Source organism: Zalophus californianus, chromosome 1 (assembly GCF_009762305.2).
Source record: "Zalophus californianus isolate mZalCal1 chromosome 1, mZalCal1.pri.v2, whole genome shotgun sequence".
NCBI classification, from domain to species: Eukaryota; Metazoa; Chordata; class Mammalia; order Carnivora; family Otariidae; genus Zalophus; species Zalophus californianus.
This window is the reverse complement of record NC_045595.1, coordinates 18936296-18954552: the sequence shown is the minus strand read 5'-3', so window position 1 is coordinate 18954552 and position 18257 is coordinate 18936296. Positions and strand designations below refer to the sequence as shown.

At 59.2% G+C, this 18257-nt stretch overlaps 1 protein-coding gene across 4 annotated transcripts; it reads left to right on the top strand.

Annotated features, from left to right (window-relative positions):
• The first annotated feature begins 1119 nt into the window (after positions 1 to 1119).
• Positions 1120 to 14146, top strand: MST1R (macrophage stimulating 1 receptor). Of its 4 annotated transcripts, none has more exons than XR_004820236.1 (20): positions 1120 to 2603; positions 5455 to 5643; positions 5727 to 5855; positions 6008 to 6178; positions 6741 to 6892; positions 7252 to 7417; positions 7530 to 7666; positions 8090 to 8251; positions 8347 to 8440; positions 8596 to 8808; positions 8911 to 9057; positions 9137 to 9299; positions 9488 to 9571; positions 9647 to 9862; positions 10199 to 10279; positions 10433 to 10614; positions 10732 to 10841; positions 11112 to 11277; positions 11456 to 11569; positions 11691 to 11825. XR_004820236.1 is itself a non-coding variant. In XM_027585039.1 (20 exons), exons 1-20 carry the CDS (start codon positions 1374 to 1376, stop codon positions 13848 to 13850), a joined length of 4182 nt encoding a protein of 1393 aa, XP_027440840.1. In that variant the 5' UTR covers positions 1120 to 1373; the 3' UTR covers positions 13851 to 14146. The 4 variants fall into 4 exon arrangements, 3 of the variants coding, with proteins under 3 accessions (XP_027440840.1, XP_027440841.1, XP_027440839.1); XM_027585039.1 differs by lacking the exon at positions 11456 to 11569 and adding an exon at positions 13595 to 14146 and having other exon boundaries at positions 8599 to 8808; positions 11691 to 11827; XM_027585040.1 differs by lacking the exon at positions 11456 to 11569 and adding an exon at positions 13595 to 14146 and having other exon boundaries at positions 9650 to 9862; positions 11691 to 11827.
• The last annotated feature ends 4111 nt before the right edge of the window (positions 14147 to 18257 follow it).

Sequence of the window (18257 nt, the reverse complement as noted above, 5' to 3'; positions counted from 1 at the left end):
CCAAAGCCCTGGGACCCACAGTTCACAGATCCCTCAGACCTCAGCCTGGGGCCACTCTATGAACCTCCCCCCACCGCAGGGTCCAGGCCCACTTGGCTGAGGGGGCTGTCAGGCTGACGACGTCCCCCAAAGCCCCTCTCCAGTCCTGGGGAGAACCAGTTATCAAGGAGCGGCTGCTGAAATCCAGGTGTAAGAGGCAAAGTTGCCTCTCCTCCTCCCAATCCCATACACCTCACACACCAAAGAGAGAACTCTGGGCAGCCACCTAGTTAGAACTACATCCTCATTTTAGAGACAGAGAGACGGAGGCCCAGCATAGCTCACAGAGCAGGTTAGAGGTCCCCTGTGAAAGACCATGTTCCCCCCATAGCAGGGGGGACCGGAGCACAGCCAGCAAAGAAGGCCGGCCCTGTGTTCTGTTATCCCCATCCTGCAAATTCTGCAGACTGAGGCAGCCGCGGAGGTACCAGAGCAAGGGTTGGGCCTCCACATAAGCTGCCTCTTCTCTGACTCTAATGTCCAGCCAGCAGGGTAGGCCCCAACACATAAGCCCTACTGCCTTGGGCAGGTAGGGTGCAAAGCACCTTCCTCCGACACCATCCTGGCACTGACATCCCAGGGCAGGCCCAAGGAACCATGGCCCCTGACCAGAGAGGGTAGCAGTACCACTGGAGGGCCCCACGTCTCCCCTCTGGTCTTCCACACATTCTTGGCCTCTCAGGGGCCCCCAGGCCCTGTTCGGGAACCAGCGTCTGCGCGTGTTGCTATATACCGGTGACAACGGAAGAAATAAGCCAGGTGGTTCTCAAACCCTCACTGGTGCTGGGCCCCCTTCCCTCCTCACTTCAGCCTAGTCGGGCTTGGGGGGCCGTGAGGGACGGCTCAGGCCTCCTTACCTCTCTCTGGGCCACTCCACGCACACCCACCCACACGCCACGGAGAAAAACGCGCCCAAGAAGGGTAGGTGACAGGCCTGCGAGGGCCTGGAGAGTCGGGTGGGTGGTGGGGCCGGTTAGTCCAGGCCTTCGACAGGCCCCGCCTACAGCTCCGCCCCCACACTCTGGCCCCGCCCGCCCCGCCCAGCGCCCTCGGGCCGACTTTGCTCTGAGCTGAGGCTTTGAGCGGCAGCTGGGGCGGCAGGTGAGGCGGCTTCTCTGTTCCCTGGCGGTGTCTGTGTGTCCACCTGGTGCCAGGTGCTCAGACCCGAGGGCAGGGGAGAGCGCTGGGCGTCACGGTAGCCCCGGGCGGGGCTCAGCTGCCGGAGGGCTCTCAGGACCGGCTCTGGACGCGGGTCCCAGCTTCGACTTCCCTCGAGTCGGCTCCCAGCCAGGCCCAGGCCTGCAGGAGTCCCTGCGGGGCCCAGCTGGGCCTGGATGGAGCTTCTCCCGCTGCCGTCCCAGCCCTCACTGTTCCTGCTGCTGCTGCTGCCGCCGCTGCTGACCAGCGGGTCCTGGCAGTGCCCACGCAACTCCTTTGCCGCCTTGCGCGATTTTGACGTGGAGTACGAGGTGCCCAGCTTCTCGGCCGGAGCTCCGGTGCAGGCCATAACGACCTACGAGGGCGGCAAGGACGGGAGCGCCGTGTTCGTGGCTACACGCAATCGCCTGTACGTGCTTGGGCCTGGCCTGCAGCCAGTAGAGAGCCTGGCCACGGGCCCTGTTGGGGACCCTGGCTGCCAGACATGTGCAGCCTGTGGCCCGGGCCCCCACGGCCCACAGGAAGACACAGATGCACAGGTGCTGGTGCTGGAGCCGGCGCTGCCCGCCCTGGTCAGCTGTGGCTCAAGCCTGCATGGCCGCTGCTTCCTGCACGAGCTTGAGCCCCGAGGGACAGCCTTGCACCTGGCACCGCCAGTCTGCCTCTTCTCCGCCCACCACAACCAACCTGAGGAGTGCCCTGACTGTGTGGCCAGCCCTCTGGGTACCGTCGTGACCGTGGTTGAGCAGGGCCATGCCTCCTACTTCTACGCGGCATCCTCACTGGATGAGACAGTGGCCGCGAGCTTCAGCCCCCGCTCAGTGTCCATCCGGCGCCTCAAAGCCGATGCCTCAGGATTCGCACCTGGCTTTGCAGCACTGTCGGTGCTGCCCCAGCATCTCGCTTCCTACCCTATCGAGTACGTGTACAGTTTCCGCACCAGGGACTTTGTCTATTTCCTGACCGTGCAGCGAGTCAGTGAGACAGCTGCCCCGGGTGCCTTGCACACGCGCCTGGCACGGCTCAGCGCTGCTGAGCCCGACCTGGGCGACTACCGTGAGCTGGTCCTCGACTGCCGATTCGCGCCCAAACGCCGGCGCCGCAGGGCCTCTGAGGGAGGACAGCCCTATCCGGTGCTGAGAGCCGCCCACACTGCTCCCGTGGGCAGCCGGTTGGCCATGGAGCTGAGCATCACCGAGGGCCAAGAAGTGCTATTTGGAGTCTTCACGGCTCGGAGAGACAGCAGCCCCGGTGTGAGTCCCAACTCTGTCGTCTGTGCCTTTCCCATCGACCTGGTGGACATTCTCATTGAGCAGGGTGTGAAGCGCTGCTGTGAGTCTCCTGTCCTCCACGGCCTGCAGCGAGGTCTCAACTTCTTCCAGTCACCCAGTTTTTGCCCCAACCCGGTGAGCAGAAAGAAGGGACCCTCACCTGGGAGCAGGTGGCTGAATCCAGTGAGAGGGGCTGAGAGGGGAAAGGGCAGGAGGGGACAAGTTTTCTCTTCCATCCAGTTCCTTAGTACTGGGGCAGCGGGGTGGAGTGGTGCCGGGGTGCGGGGATCAGCCAAGCCCAGGCTACCCTGGAAGTTCACCTCCCAGCCAGGCTAGCCCTTGTTGCTCCTCCATTTTGCTCTTTCACCCTCTCAGTTACCATGGCCTTTGATTTTTTAGGTGGTTTCCCAGATTGTGTGAGAACCGGCTTGCATCTCAACTGTCCCTGGCAGACACACTGCCAAACTCCGGGTAGAAGGATGGGATCCCCTCCTGCCGGCCCACCACACATTCCCTCAGGCACACACACAGAGAAACAGCCCCCTACACGGCAGATGCTAACAGAGTCACACAGATACAGCTACTCACCAACACAGTTTTGTTTTCCCTTTGGAAGCACTTGTTTTGTTCTGCTCTCCAAAGAGGGTGGGGCAGGAGTTGTCAGAGAAAGCCCCCACCCCCAATTCAGGGAGCTTCCTGGGCCTTGGAAGTTTGGGGGCTTGTCTGAGAGCCTGCATGGCTTGGGCTTCACTGACACACTCGTTCCCGATTGTTCTCTATGGGCGTTCTCTATGGGGTGGACGTAGGACATGGTGGAGGCGGCTTGGCTCTTGTAAATTCCAGGAGGCTCACCCCAGTCTTGTGCAAGCAACTGTAAACATCTGGGGATGAGTAAAGCCTTAGGGGGGGGTGGTTGGAATTGGTTCACCATGAAGGAGTCCCAGGCTTTCTTCCACTATAGTTGGGGCCCTGCTCCAGTTTCCCTTCTCACCCCAGTCAGGCGATCTCCCAGTCCATGCTGAACTGGGGGCTCTTTCCAGCAGACCCTACCCAGGTTCTCTCCGGCCATGGTGTCAGGGAGCTGGAGGAGAGACAAACAGGACATTTGTTAAAAGATGCTGAGGATAAAACCCAAACCGACCATTTAGAGCCATTGAAACAGTCCTACCCTAGCTTATAAGAGATTAAACCAAGGCAACGGGGTGAACAGCCTTAGAGGAGTGGTCTTTCAGTGAGCTGACTCACAGGCACTGCTCTCAGAGTCTTTGGTTGCCCTGTGGCCCTGGCCCTTCTGTGACATTCCCCGCTGATTCCTTTCTAGCTCTTACTGATGCCTCAGATGTGGGAGGAGAACTTACAAACAGCGAGGAGTGGGCAGTTTCCAGCCTCACTCCCTCAGCTGAGTCTCTCTGGGTTGCAGAGACCCTAGGGGTAGAGAGCCCTTGTCTGGGCCTGGGCAGCCCCGCCTGCCCTCCTCGCTTTCCCTCAGGGAGTCAGAACCTCTCCCTGACTTGGCTGGTGGTCAGTAGGTCAGAAGACATCCAGCATGAGTTGGCAGTGCCAGGTTCTAGGAGGACTAATCTCAAGATGGCTCACAAGCTGGCCAGGCCCCTGGGAGGTGTGTGAACCAGCCTATACTGTGTTTGCCTGGTGACGGGGCACATAGTCTCCAGGCTACACCCACTGTGTGCTGATTGTGGCTGGCCTCAGGAAGCCTGTGGGCCTCTTATCTGGCACCTGCCCTCTGTGGGTTCAGGTAGGGTTTAAGTCTGGAGCAGTCACCCTCCTCTGTGGGGCCCTGGACACTTGAGTCATGTTTTCAGGAGCCATGGGCTCATAGACAAGCCTGGAAACCCAGAGCTAAGGCCCTGGAACCCAGGAGCAAGCAGACAGGGGTGTGGCCCTGACTGGAGTAGGGCCTCCTTTCCACCCCGCAGCCTCACCTGTCCCTGAGTCATGCTGAAAACACCTGGATGGCTTCCGGCGAAGGCCAGGCCCCTTTCCCCCCGCCTCAACTGAGGACAGAATCCCAGTTCCCACCCACCTGGGCTACAGATGAAGAGCGTGTAGAGTTTCTGGGCCCAGCTCTGCACCCCTAGTGCTCCTGATCAGCACCGAGGTCTGAGCACTAGGTTAAGCATACTTGGTTTGATGGGAGCCTCAGGGCTAGCAAGGGAAGGTCCCAAGCAGCTAGGGCTACTAGCCCTGCCTGCGCTTTGCACTCACCTCCAATACCTTGCATTTTTACCCTGATCTGATTTCTCAGAAGCTTCCACAGTCCTGCCTTGCGGCCTTAAGTGCAGCCCCTCAAACACCTTCCCGTTAAGAGCAGGGGAGAGGTGTCTCACAATCCCTGGGGCCTAGGCTTCAGGCCTTGGTTTTTCCCTTTTGTACCCTGAAGGGGATCCAGGTAGCAGCTGGAGGTGCGGGAAGATCTTTGGAATCTCAGGGAGAAGGACCATGTTACCAGTCCCATGCTGCCGCAATTACCTTCAGAGTTTAGCCACCTTACGCTGGAGCGGAAACGGAAGCCCAGGCTGAAGTGCAGGGCATAACCGGCAGGGGGCAGAAGAGGACTGGTCAAGAGCTCGGACTTCTTACTGGCTCCACTCCTGAGAGGCTTTAAGACCCCGGACAAGTGACCAAATACACTCTGAGCCCATTTCCTTATCTGCAAAATGGGGGTGGTGAGAGCACCCACTTTATAGGGCGGTTGTGAGGACAGAATGGGGTTGGGCCTGTAAGACTCTAAGTCATTATCAGAACGAACATGGCAGGTCAGAGCAAGGCATGGGAGAAGCCGGTCTTCTAGCCTGGGCCTTCTTTCCTGGCCTTACTGCCTCTGAGAGACCCATAGGTGGAAGGGGGCAGGTAAGTGGCAGGCGTGGGGCCTTATCTAGCTAAGCTAGGTAAGGGTTGGGGGTTTGGGCTGCTGTGGTTACTGACAGAGGTGATGACCCCTGACCCCTTCCCTGGCCCTCCCCAGCCTGGCCTGGAGGCCCCCAGCCACAACACCAGCTGCCATCACTTCCCTCTGCTGGTCAGCGGCAGCCTGTTACGTGTGGACCTCTTCAACGGGCTGCTAGGACCAGTGCAGGTCACTGCACTGCATGTGACACGCCTCGACAATGTCACAGTGGCCCACATGGGCACAGCCGATGGGCGCGTCCTGCAGGTAGGACTCCCACCATCTCCATGGCTCCCTGTCCCTGGGTCCCCATCCCCATTTCCATTTTGCTCACAGCTAACCTGTCCCAGGTGGAACTGGCCAGATCTCTCAACTACTTGCTGTATGTGTCCAATTTCTCACTGGGCAGCAATGGGCAGCCCACGCAACGGGATGTCAGTCGCCTTGGAGACCACCTGTTCTTTGCCTCTGGGGACCAGGTAAGGTGGGACTGGGGTCAGGCCTGGGGCCAGGACTGTGGGAGCATAGCCCCTCCATCCAATCCTGCCACCCTGACCTACAATAACCAGGGCGTCAATGGGATCTGGTTCCCCCTCCCAGCACCCCTGAGCCCCCTGTCTACCACTCCAAGGTCTTCCAGGTACCTATCCGGGGCCCTGGCTGCCGCCACTTCCTCACCTGTGGGAGTTGTCTGCGGGCACAGCGTTTCATGGGCTGTGGCTGGTGTGGAGACATGTGTGGCCGGCAGAAGGAGTGTCCTGGCTCCTGGCAACAGGATCATTGCCTACCTGAGCTTACTGAGGTATGGCTTGCTTGGCAAGGCACAGGTAAGGGTGGGAGAAGCTGGGCCTGGGGTGGGTCTCAGCATGTCTTTTTAAAAATTTTTTAATACTATTTCTTTTAGTTTCTTTTTTTTTTTTTAAAGATTTATTTATTTAAGAGAGAGCACGCATGCATGTGTGCACATGAGCGGGGGAGTGGGAGAGGGAGATAATCTTAAGCAGACTCCCTGCTGAGGGTGGAGCCCAACATGGGGCTTGATCCCACAACCCTGAGATCATGACCTGAGCCAAAATCAAGAGTCTGACGCTTAACCAACTGAGTCACCCAGGCGGGGGGTCAGCATGTCTTAACCATGATCCTCAGGACTGGAATGTCCTCAGTATCACCAAGAAGGGTATTTTTGGCAGAGAGGATGGCACATGCAGAGACTTGGAGGCAGAAAAGTGCCTGAGTAAGGACTAGGGAGTGACCTAGGGAACTGGAGGGAGGGCAAGCAAGGGCATGACCAAAAACTCTGGGGAAAGCAGACAGCTGAGAGCCCCGACCCACACAAGGGACTCAGGCTCTCTCCCCCTCTTCAGTTCTACCCGCAGAGTGGACCCCGAAGGGGCAGCACAAGGCTGACCCTGTGCGGCTCCAACTTCTACCTGAACCCTGCTGATCTGATGCGTGAGGGCACCCATCAAGTCACCGTGGGCCAAAGTCCCTGCCGATTGGACAGTTCAAACCTCAGGTGTAATCTGGTCTCTGCCCTTCCTATCCCTGACAGGGGTGACCAAGCAGCCCTTTCCCTCTGAGACCCTGTCTTCTGCTTGCTGGGGGCAAGGAGGTAGGAGGCAAGCTGCAGTGGTTCTGGCTGCTTGGTGTCTGAGGAGACATCTCTGTCCCTTCTTGAGCCTATATATGCCCTACCCATCTGTTGAGTCGTGGAACTGGGCAAGGTTAGTCCCTGCCTCACCAGATCCTGCCTACCCTGGAGGAAGGGGCGTGAAGAGATGCCATCTTTAGCCTCAGAGGAGACCTGATATGTGGCAGGCATGCAGCCAAGCCTGTGTGACCCCTGACTGACCTTGGATTCCTCTGGTGCCCTAGACCAGTGCCCCAGAAAAACCTTGTAGAGGAGCTTGAGTGTGAGGTGGAGCCCTCAGGCATGCAGCCAGCTGGACCCGCCAATATCAGCCTCACCGTGACCAACATGCCCCCAGGCAAGCACTTCCGGATAGATGGCACCTCCATGCTACAAGGCTTCTCTTTCATGGTGAGGCCACTTGCCTTGTCTGTGCCTTTGGCCAGCCGGGCAATATGGGCAGTGAGGGGCTTGGAGTGGAAGGCCTCTTATGCCAAGCTAAGACACCTCCATACTCTCTTAGGAGCCGGTGCTGACAGCAGTAAAACCCCTCTTTGGCCCACGGGCAGGGGGCACCCACCTGACCCTTGAAGGCAAGGGCCTGTCTCTAGGCACCAGCCAGGCTGTGCTGGTCAATGGGACTGAGTGCCCACTGGAACGGTAAGTGCCAACAGGGCCAGGGGAGGGGAGGCTACAGGGCACCCGCCCCCCTCCCTGGAGAACCCTTACCACGTGGGACTTGGATCCTGCCAGTGCAGAGAGAGGAGAGCTCAGTCACATGGTCAGTGTAGGGAGCAGGTCCAGGAAGAAGGGTCTGTTGCCCCCTCCAGCCCAGAGGTGGTTTGGGGATGGCAAGACAGCCCATCGCAGAGTTTATTAGCTCCAACCAAGGCTGTGGGGAACGTGTTCCCGCCCCTCCTTCTTGGAAGACTTAATGGCCCCATCTTCAAACAGACCCACCGAGTATGGGCAGGTTGGGATGACCAACAGAGGAACTGGGAGGGATTGGCCGACCCTTGGAGAAGGTAGGTCTGGCCATCACGGAGGGTGATCCTGAGCCCAATCCCCCACCCCTTTCTGCAGGGTCATCGAGGGGCAGCTTTTATGCACCACGCCCCCTGGGGCGACTACGGCCAGCGTTCCCATTCACCTACAGGTGGGCGGTGCTGTGGTGCCTGGCTCCTGGAACTTCCGCTACCTGGAAGACCCTGTTGTGCTGGGCATCAGCCCCAACTGTGGCTACATGTAAGTGCCACCCCCTTGCCCGCTCTGGTCTCCTAGGAATGAGGGAGCCGGCCCGAGAGAGCACCCCAAGCCCACCACACTGCTCTGCTCCACAGTGGCTCCCACGTCACCATCCGTGGCCAGCATCTGACTTCGGCGTGGCACCTAGTGCTGTCATTCCATGATGGGCTTAGGGCAGTGGAAAACAGGGTGAGTGGGCACGGGCAATTGCCAAGCGGGCACTAGCCAGGAGGGAAGAAGGCTGGATGGGTCCCCTGAGTTCCAGCTCTACCCCACGCTGGGCTGAGGAGACCGGGGTGGCCGGAGATGGAATGCTTGGCTAACCACTCTTGCCTGGGCCCCAGCAGTGTGAGGGGCAGCTCCCGGAGCAGCACTCGTGCCGCCTGCCCGAATATGTGGTCCGAAGCCCCCAGGGGTGGGTGACAGGGAACCTGAGCGCCCAGGGGGACGGAGCTGCTGGCTTCACACTGCCAGGCTTTCGCTTCCTGCCCCCACCACATGCCCCCAGCACTGACCTGGCCCCACTGAAGCCTGAGGAGCATGCCGTTAAGTTTGAGGTAAGTGTGGGGGATGGAGGGTAGGGATGGTGGAGGATTAGGGCTGAAGCCTTTCCCAGAGGAGATGGGGGCACTGGCCAGTCCTCATGACTGTCTCTGCAGTATATTGGGCTGGGTGCGGTGGCTGATTGTGTGGATGTGAACGTGACCGTGGATGGTAAGAGCTGCCAGCATGAGCTCCGGGGAGATGTGGTCATCTGCCCCCTGCCCCCCTCCCTGCAACTCGACGAGGACGGTGTCCCCCTGCAGGTAGGCAGCTCAGCTGGCCCTCCACGGGAGACGTGGGCCGGGGCTTGCAGGCTGGGCCTGAGCTGCTACCTGCCCCCAGGTCTGCGTGGATGATGAATGTCACATCCTGGGCAGGGTGGTACGGCCAGGCCCGGAGGGGGTCCCCCAGGGGCTACTCCTTGGTGTCCTGCTGGCCCTGCTCCTGCTTGTGGCTGCGCTGGCCGCTGCGCTGATCTTCAGCTACCGGCGGAGGAAACAGCTAGGTGAGCTCTCCACTCCCCTCCCGACTCAGCCTGTACCCCCAAACCATGGCCTCTCCAAGTCTCTATATCCTCTTTCCGCCCAGGCCTTGGCGGTCTGCCCACACCCCCTGGGTACAGGGCAGCCTCTAGGCGTTTGGAGAGGCTGGCCACCAAGGGCTGTCTTTTCACAGTCCTGTCTCTAAACCCAGGCGACCTGGTATCCTTGGACCGGACGGCTGGAGCCGTGCCCTTGCCTGTGCTCCGCTCGGGCTCTGACTACAGAAATGGCCTTGGTGAGATGGGGGAAGCACTGAGAGCTCGAGCCACACCCTTGGCTCCACAGGCCCCTCACTCCGTCTCCTCCACAGCAGCCCCTGACGCCGATGGTCTGGATGGTCCGGATTCCACCACCCGGGACCACAAAGCGTCCTCCTCAGACAGTGGGGATGGGTCCTGCGTCCCACTGCTGCGGACAGCGTCCATCCAGCTTGGGGACCTGGACTCTGCGCTCCTGGCCGAAGTCAAGGATGTGCTGATCCCCCATGAGCGGGTGGTCACCCACAGTGACCGAGTCATTGGCAAAGGTGTGTGGGCCAAGACAGGTGGGGCTGGGGCACAGATGGAGTCCTGAGATGGCATGGGCTCAAGGGACATTTAGGCAGGACTCTGCTCTGGCCTTCTCACCAAGCTTTGTGACCTTGGGAATACCACAGAACCTCTCTGAGCCTCCATTTGCTCATCTGTGGTTTCCGGGGCAGATTAGGTGGGCATGGGTGGGCTGCAGGCTCTGTCACCGTGTAGCTGCTGCTTGTTTTTAATGTCAGATTGGCCAGCTGGTGCTCTGGGGTTTGGTTGCCAGTGTCAGCACGTGGTGTGCACCCCAGGCCATTGGGGCGCCCTCACCATCTCCCCTTCCCCAGGCCACTTTGGAGTTGTCTATCACGGAGAATACATAGACGAGGACCAGAATCGAATCCACTGTGCCATCAAGTCGCTGAGTCGTAAGTGGGGAAGAGGCCAGGAGGGTCCCCGGCCCTGCTGTGCTCCCCCACCCTGCTGAGTGACCTGGAGCAGGAGACCTTTCTTCTCCATTTCCCCATCTGACCCTGGCAGAGGGTCTCCCTGGTCTGAGCCTGACTCCAGCCACTCTGCAGGCATCACGGAGGTGCAGGAGGTAGAGGCCTTCCTGCACGAGGGGCTGCTCATGCGCGGTCTGCACCACCAAAACGTGCTGGCTCTCATCGGTATCGTGCTGCCACCGGAAGGGCTGCCCCGTGTGCTGCTTCCCTACATGCGCCATGGAGACCTGCTTCAGTTCATCCGCTCTCCCCAGCGGGTCCGTGCTCAGGTGGCCCAGGGCAGGTGGGGGCGGGGGGAGGGGGTCAGGAGACGGGGGCAGCGGCTGGGGATGCGTTGCTAAGCCCTTGCTTACTGACTCACCTGTGGCCCCCAGAATCCCACAGTGAAGGACCTCATCAGCTTCGGCCTTCAGGTAGCCCGCGGCATGGAGTACCTGGCAGAGCAGAAGTTTGTGCATAGGGACCTGGCTGCTCGGAACTGCATGTGAGCGGCCAGAACATTTGGGGTGAAGCAAGGGGGGCAGGGCATCAGGGTGTGCAGCTGCCTAAAGGCACCTCAGGGAAGGGCCCCCACTCCAGCCCTTGCTGTGCAGCCCTGGGCATGTCTACCCTTTTCTGGCCCTCTGTTTTCCTGCCTGCCCTGTGCAGGCATAGATTGGACACTGTGGCTCTGAAGCCCTGTGAAGGCCTGGAACAAATGGGTTCAGGGACTGGTGGGGGCTAGTCCAGAGTGTGATTTCCCTCCCACCCTCAGGCTGGATGAGTCATTTACTGTCAAGGTGGCTGACTTTGGCCTGGCCCGAGACGTCCTGGACAAGGAGTACTACAGTGTTCAACAGCGCCGCCACGCTCGCCTCCCTGTCAAATGGATGGCACTAGAGAGCCTGCAGACCTACAGATTCACCACCAAGTCTGACGTGGTGAGGCCACACCTGTCCCAGAGTCCACAAGGCCTCAGTGTCCTGGGAGAGCACTCGGCCTTGCCCATTCAGCTCCAGCTGATGAGCTGAGTCCCAGGACTCCCCAAGCTGAGCAGCCCCCCCCCACAGCCCATTTGCCCACCTCTGGAGCAGGTCTAAGACGGACTCCTCTTGCCAGGGCGCAAGGGGGCTGTGAACTCATTGGCTCCTTGCAGACAATACAGGGCCTTCCCAGGCCCAACTCTGGGCAGGGTCCAGTGGTGAGAAGAGACTGAGGGAAGATGCTTATGAGGTATTGAGGAGTGGGCTCTGATGGATTTCCAGCTGGAGGGTTCTGGGGGGTAGAGGACCTGGGGGGCCCACCTGCCCCCAAATTTGGGGTAAGAGTTGAGCCTCCTCTCCCCTTCCCACAGTGGTCGTTTGGTGTGCTGCTATGGGAGCTGCTGACACGGGGCGCCCCACCATACCCCCACATTGACCCTTTTGACCTCACTCAATACCTGGCCCAGGGTCGGCGCCTGCCCCAGCCTGAGTATTGTCCCAATTCTCTGTGAGTATGTGGAGGTGGAGGTGGGAGGGAGTTGGGCCCCAGAGACAAGGGAGGAGCAGGAGACAAAGCTCTCGGCTGGCTCTCTGACTGATCCTCTGGTCGACCTGGAAAGGGCCCCTTTCTGGGCCTCAGTTTCCTCATCTGTGGACCGGTTCCACCCCAATTTGGGCCTGAGTGCTGGGAGGATATCATGGTTGCCATGGTAACGGTACTCCCCACTCAGAGTCTGGGTTGAGGCCAGTGATTTGATTTCTCAGCACTCCTCTCACCCCACCCCCGCCAAGGGGGCCTGTTTTCCATCTTTTCCATTCACTTAACCTCAAGGAAAGGTTCCATTAGCTCCCACACTAGCCCCCTCCACATCTCCAGATCAGAATTTTTCCCTACTGAATATAGTTTCAGATTCCCTGTTCCCAAGGCACGGTGGCAGCTGCATTGTCCCCGTGCCTGCCCGGTGGGTCTATGCGAGGGTTCAGCTGCAGAAGCGGTACGCGGGCCTTGCCTGTGCCCAGGGCTTTGCGGTTAGAACAGGAAGAACCATGTCACAGGTAAAGGTGGTTGATGACTCCTGTCTCAGGCTGTGTTCCAAAAGGGTATGAGTAACCCTTCCTCTGGCCCTGCCTGCCTTGGGTTTGATCTTTATTATTCATTTCACTAGTGCATCCAGTTTGAAGTAAGGGAAATCACCTTTACTGCCCGTCTGCCCCGCCGGGTCAGGTTCCCTGACAGAGCCTCTGAGCAGGAGGGTATATGTACAGGGGGTTTCTTGGTAGACTGGGGGCCAGGGAAGCGGGACTGGGCTGGGGGAGAAACTGGGCTGCCATGCTGTGTGATGCAGCAGAGGCTGTAGCCCATCCCACAGCGGCTGCTTGATCTGGGGTGGCTCTTCAGAGTGTTACAAAATTTAGATTAAGGGGCCTGGTCCCGGGACTAGGCATTAATAAGTCATTGGTCACAGTGAGAGCTTGGGGAAGGCAGCTCTCTTCTGCCTAGGGCACTTCCTAGGGGGGGCTTCAGCAAGAGCCGGCAGCTGCCACTGGGATCTGGGTGGACCACCACAGCATCCATTAGACCAGGCCAAGTCCATTCTCCTCTCGAGGCCTGTTTCCTCATCGGTAAAGTTGGGATGATGACAGTAACACCATCAGAAAGTCTGAGAATTAGGAGATTATTGTGTGTAGGGCACTTAGTGTCATTTAAGGCAGGGATGGCATTTCCAAGATGAAGAGGCACTTATTAGGACCCACCAGGCAAACCCAGAGAAAAACTGCTTGGGAATCACGGTGCCACTGCGGCCACCCCCCACGTCCAAGGCTCAGGACTTTTAATCCCCATTTCACTGGACACGGGCTTCCTTCCTAAAAGACATAAGATATAACTGTGATAGCTCACAAACTGCGCCCTAAGCTACGCACTTTACCCGCGTCCTCCCACCCTCTGCCCCAACAGCTCTGTGATCAGGGCACGATCCAGAGGCACAGAGAGCCTAAGGAACTTGCCCAAGATCACATTGTTCAGGTCACCGGGCACGGGAGTCCAAGCTCCTAACCTTCGGGGCAACTGGGCCTCTGCCAGGTGGGGAGGCAGGACTGGAATAGCGATCCGCAGGCTGAGAAGAGCCGCCCCTGACTGGGCAGCGCTCGGCACTAGGCCCTGTCACCTGTCCTCATCCCTGTGTGGCCTGCCCCTGGGGATTCACGGCAGGTGGGCCGCCCGGAATCTCCAGCTGGGGATGCACCCTGCTCTGACACGCCCCTCCCCCTACAGGTATGCAGTGATGCACCGCTGCTGGGCTGCGGACCCCGCGGTGAGACCCACCTTCGCGGTGCTGGTGGAGGAAGTGGAGCATGTGGTCGCCAGGCTGCTCGGGGACCACTACGTGCAGCTGCCTGCAGCCTACGTGAACCTGGGCCCTGGTGCCTCGGATGAGGCCAACAAGCCCCCAGGACAGTCGCAGACCACGCCTGTGCACAGGAGCATGGGTCGGCCCCGGCCCCTCTCAGAGCCACTGCAGCCCACGTGACCCCAGCCCTAGGCAGGCCCCAGGGACTGGCCCTGCCTAGCAGCCAGGGAGTTCGTCCCAACCTGCCTCTGGGCCATGCCAGGCCCGGGGCAGCCCAAGCCAGCCTCCTCCTGTCCCTGCCCCTGAACCTTCAGGGGCGACCCGAGGGAGCAGGGCCCCTTGGCCCCTCACTCCACAGCGGGAGCAGTGGGGTGATCCTCGATGGAATGAGTATTTATGGGGTATCCGGCGTGTGCTCGACCTGCTGGGCACAGGAGACTCAACGGTGACCACACAGGCACTGGCCCTTGAACTAGTAAATGAACAAACGAATATTCGAGTGCAAATTGTGGTCAGTGCTATGAAAGAGAGACAGGCTGCTTTGAGGGAATGGAGGGCAGCTTTAGAGAGAGAATAGAGGTGAGGGAAGCCTCCCTAGGAGGTGACATTTCTGCTAAGGCCCTGTCAGGTGGGAACTGTGCCAGAAGCAGAGGTGGGGGAAGAGAGCTTTGGGCAAAGTGAGCAGCACATTCAAAGACTCCGAGGCTGGAAACGGGGAGGGTCAGCAAGAAGGCTCCAGGGAACAGGAAGGGTAGGGCAAGGCCCTGATCCAGGTTACAGGGCCCTGGGGACTTCGTGATGGAACCAAGAAGGGTGGGTTGAGTACCCAGGCGTGCAGTAGCCAGCCCGTGTCTGTCCCTTTCTAGCCCTTCTCAGGGCTCCCTGCTCCACCTGCAGCTCCCCTCACACATATACAGCCCCCCCCCAACACACACACTGTCAGGGCATGAAGACCAGCCCCCCCCCCCACCAATCCTGCCATCATTGCCCTTGCAGCCTTGAGAGAGATGAGCCAGCAACAAGGCCTCAGCTCCACACTTTCAAGGCACCAGCTTCAAGATGCTGGACGGCCCAGGCTATTTATACTCGTCAAGGCCACCGCACAATAGCCACTAGAGGGGCAGACTCCACCAGAGAGCAAGAACAGTTTCCTCCTCATGCTGCTCCTCTCCCACACCCTGGATGCTAAAGGGGGCAGCTGGGATGCCAGGGACTGGGCCCAGGGCATGCATCGCGGTCATTCCTCTGTCTTGCTCAGGACCCCCGTGGCCTCCATCCTGCCAGTCGGGAGACCCCAGCTCACCCTGAGGGGAGCAAGCTCCCTCTCCTGTGAGTTCCCAGCTCTTTGCCCTGTCATATATGGAACCCTGGGTTTGGGGGAAGAGCTCCCTGGTAAACTGAGTGGGGGTTTCCTTGGGACTGGAGCTGTCCAGCTGTTCTCTACCCATACTGCTGCGTACACTGTCACCTCAGGCCAAAGGAGGCCCTGCCATGGGGAGCCTAAGGCCCCCGAGGACATGTGGGTAAAGCTTAAAAGGAGGCTCTTCTGCTCAAGCGCAGGGTCCCAAAGATGAGGGGTCAATGATCTGGAGAGGTAGAGATGGATATGCCTGTTTACCACTGTACCTCTGATCCTCACTCAGACCTAGAGAAGGTTTTGTAGGCTTGCATGCTCAGCCAGAGACCTCTGGTCCGTGTCCGTGTGTGTGTGTGTGTGTGTGTGCGCACGCGTGTGCGTGTAGGGGGCATCAGTTGTGTCGCCCCTGAGGTTGGAAGAAAGATGAGTGGAATGTCCTAGAGTACCGAACGGCTCTAGTCCCTATACTAGTTAGGGCTGTTGCCATCTCTCCAACTTGCAGTCCTCCTGCCCTGACCTCATCCTGGGGATCTGAAGAGACCTCCCAGCCTTGGGTAGGGAGTGAGGAGAAGGCCCAGAGGCCTCTCTCAAGCTGGACTGAGGCTCCTTCCCCACTGAGCCTCTGAAGTTCATGGACCACTGGCTCACCTGCTCATAAGAGAGGGGGTCTGTGCCTGGGAGGGGAGCTTAGCAGGAGAGGGTTCTCAGAGAAGGGAGGTAGAGGACAGCTCAGGGGGTGTCAGCTTTTCTGTGCAACCAGAATATCGGGCTTTGGACATATTTCTGAGCCAGGGGCCTCCAAGGCCAGCATTCTCCAGAGAGGGGCCCCAGTTAAGCAGGTGCTTGGGCCCCTGGATCATGGTACAGCTGCACCTCCTCCTCCCAGTGCTACAGCCCCCAGGCTCTGAGCTCCATCCTCAGAGCCACCTGAGTAGTCGCTAGTCCAGCTGGAGTGTCAGGAACTAGAACTGCTTCAGGGTTTCAAATTCTTGAAGGGGCCCCCAGGGAGAAGAGGAAAGGAGGGTTAGTTTTAGGCCCCCAGATGGGCTGGGGGAGACAGAAGGTTTCCGAGTGGCTTCCAGGGCCAGCGAAGGCTGAGCTGCCTTTCCCCTGGGGGAGGCCTGAGTAGTATCTCAGACATGGTGGGTGGCCAGTGCAATGGGAAGGTTGCTGGTGGCCATGGTGGGCCTAGGCCTGCCACTAGGGTGGGATGGGGTGAGCAGAGGCTTCTCCTGGGGCTTTGGGAGTCCAGTCTTCTACCATGAGCTGTGGAGAGCAGGTACCAGCTCCCCAGCCTCATCCCCCTCTCTCACAGCCCAGTGGGGCTGGGGGCAAGCAGGTGCCAGTAAAGGTTGGAGGGAGGCCAGGATGGGAGCTGGGGCCAAGGAAGTTGCAGATGACTCACAGCCTCCTGACTGCCCATTGGTGTCACTGTTGTCTGGCACCTGGAGAGCAGGCATGGGGCCGACTGATCTGCTTTGATGGGGGGCCATGGGTCTGGTCTGAGATCCTCCTTAGGCCTCAATCCCAGCCTTTCAGAGAATTTTCCCAGGGATCCCAAAGCCCTCTGGGGTCACATCTGAGAGCTCCAGATATTGACCCGTTCCAAACCTTGGGATCTTCTGGGACACTGGCCTTACCAGTCACTCCCTCAGTGCAGCCCATGAGGCCATGGGTCCACCAGTGGTGCAACTTTACAACTTAACTCCCTTTACCTATAGGAGAGAGCAGGACCCCCAGTGCCGGGGGCAGGGCAGACATGGGTCCTGCTGGGAGTGTCTGAGGCTCAGAGAGGCCCAGGCTACATCTCACGATTATTGCCTCTGCCTGGGGAGAAGCAGCCCTAGGAATCAGTAGCTGAGCACGGAGCCCCATCCACCTGGCCCTGATGAAGAACACCTTTTATTCCATGCTGGGACTGGAGAACTCCCCTCTGTGAAGACCCCAGGATCTGAGCATCTCTTTACTCAGATCCTCTGCTCTGCCCCATGAGGGTCCAACCAGCCCAGAGGTGGAGCAACACCAGCCCAGAGGAGTGGGGAAGACTCGGTGAAGGGCCCCCAGCATTGCCCATCTGGTATAGAGGGGCCGGCTGAACTGCGTTCTCTCCTGCCACTCTTTTGAGGTTTGTTCCAGACAGAGTTTTTAACCCAATGAGTGAGAGGCCAGAAGAGCCTGGGCAGCTGTGACATTCACATCTGACTGTGGTAGCTTCCTGGGTGGGGTGGGTTCTTCAGGCTTAAGGATGGTGACCTGGAGCCGTGGCCTTCATGCTTGGTCCTCCCCTGGTGGGAGTCCTCGGCCCAAAGCTTGGCAGGAGATGCCCAGCAGTCGGCAGGGCTTGCCTGAACCCACTCAGTCCATAGGTGTGATACCTGGATCCCAGCCACCTCACTCTGATATCCTTAGAAATGACTGTTTCTCCTGAACGCCCCAGCCCCATCAGTCCATCCGATAGGAACTCACAGCTCCAGGCTCTATAAGGGAGGGTGGCTCTGCTCCTGAGCCTCCCCACAGCCTCTGCATCTTATTCTCTATTCCTCCAATGCCCCGAGCATCTTTCTGTCCCTGGTTCCAGGACATTCAGGCTAAGCCTAGCAGGGACGGTCACAGTGCCCTTTAGAGGGAGACACACAGATCACACTCCTCTTGCAGGATGAGAAACCCAAGATCATTCTGGGATTGTGCCCTACCATTGCTACTCATTCCCCTGCAACTTCTCCACCCATCTGGCAGCCTTGACCTTATCAGGGAAACAGGGGCACTTACGGCCCTGACAGCCTGCCTTTGCTGGGCCTGTGACAGGAGGCCCTGGTATTTGGCCCTCACCAGTCTCCCTGTTGCTCAGCAGAAGCTCAGATGCAAGGCCCATGGTGGTTCCTATTTTGAACTCAGGTGGTAGGAGATGAGGGAAGTTGCTAGATCCTTGGGGCTCAGCAAGGGCAGAGGCAGAGGGAGCACATGAGGCTCCCGATGCCAGGGGCATCCTTGCCTTCTCTCCTCCGTTCCCTCTCATGTTGGTTTAGCCACCTGCACGCCCACTTGTGGTCAGTCTTGGTCTGGGCACTTGGGATCTGGGAACATATCAGGAAAGGCAGGGGACTCAAAGCAGGATCCCAGGATCATCAGTCAGCTGGCAAGCCAGTGCTCACTTCCTCATGTCACAAGCCCCACCTGTGCAGCCTGGACCGTAGAGACTTGGAGGCTCTCAAGAAGTCAGCTCCTCTCCT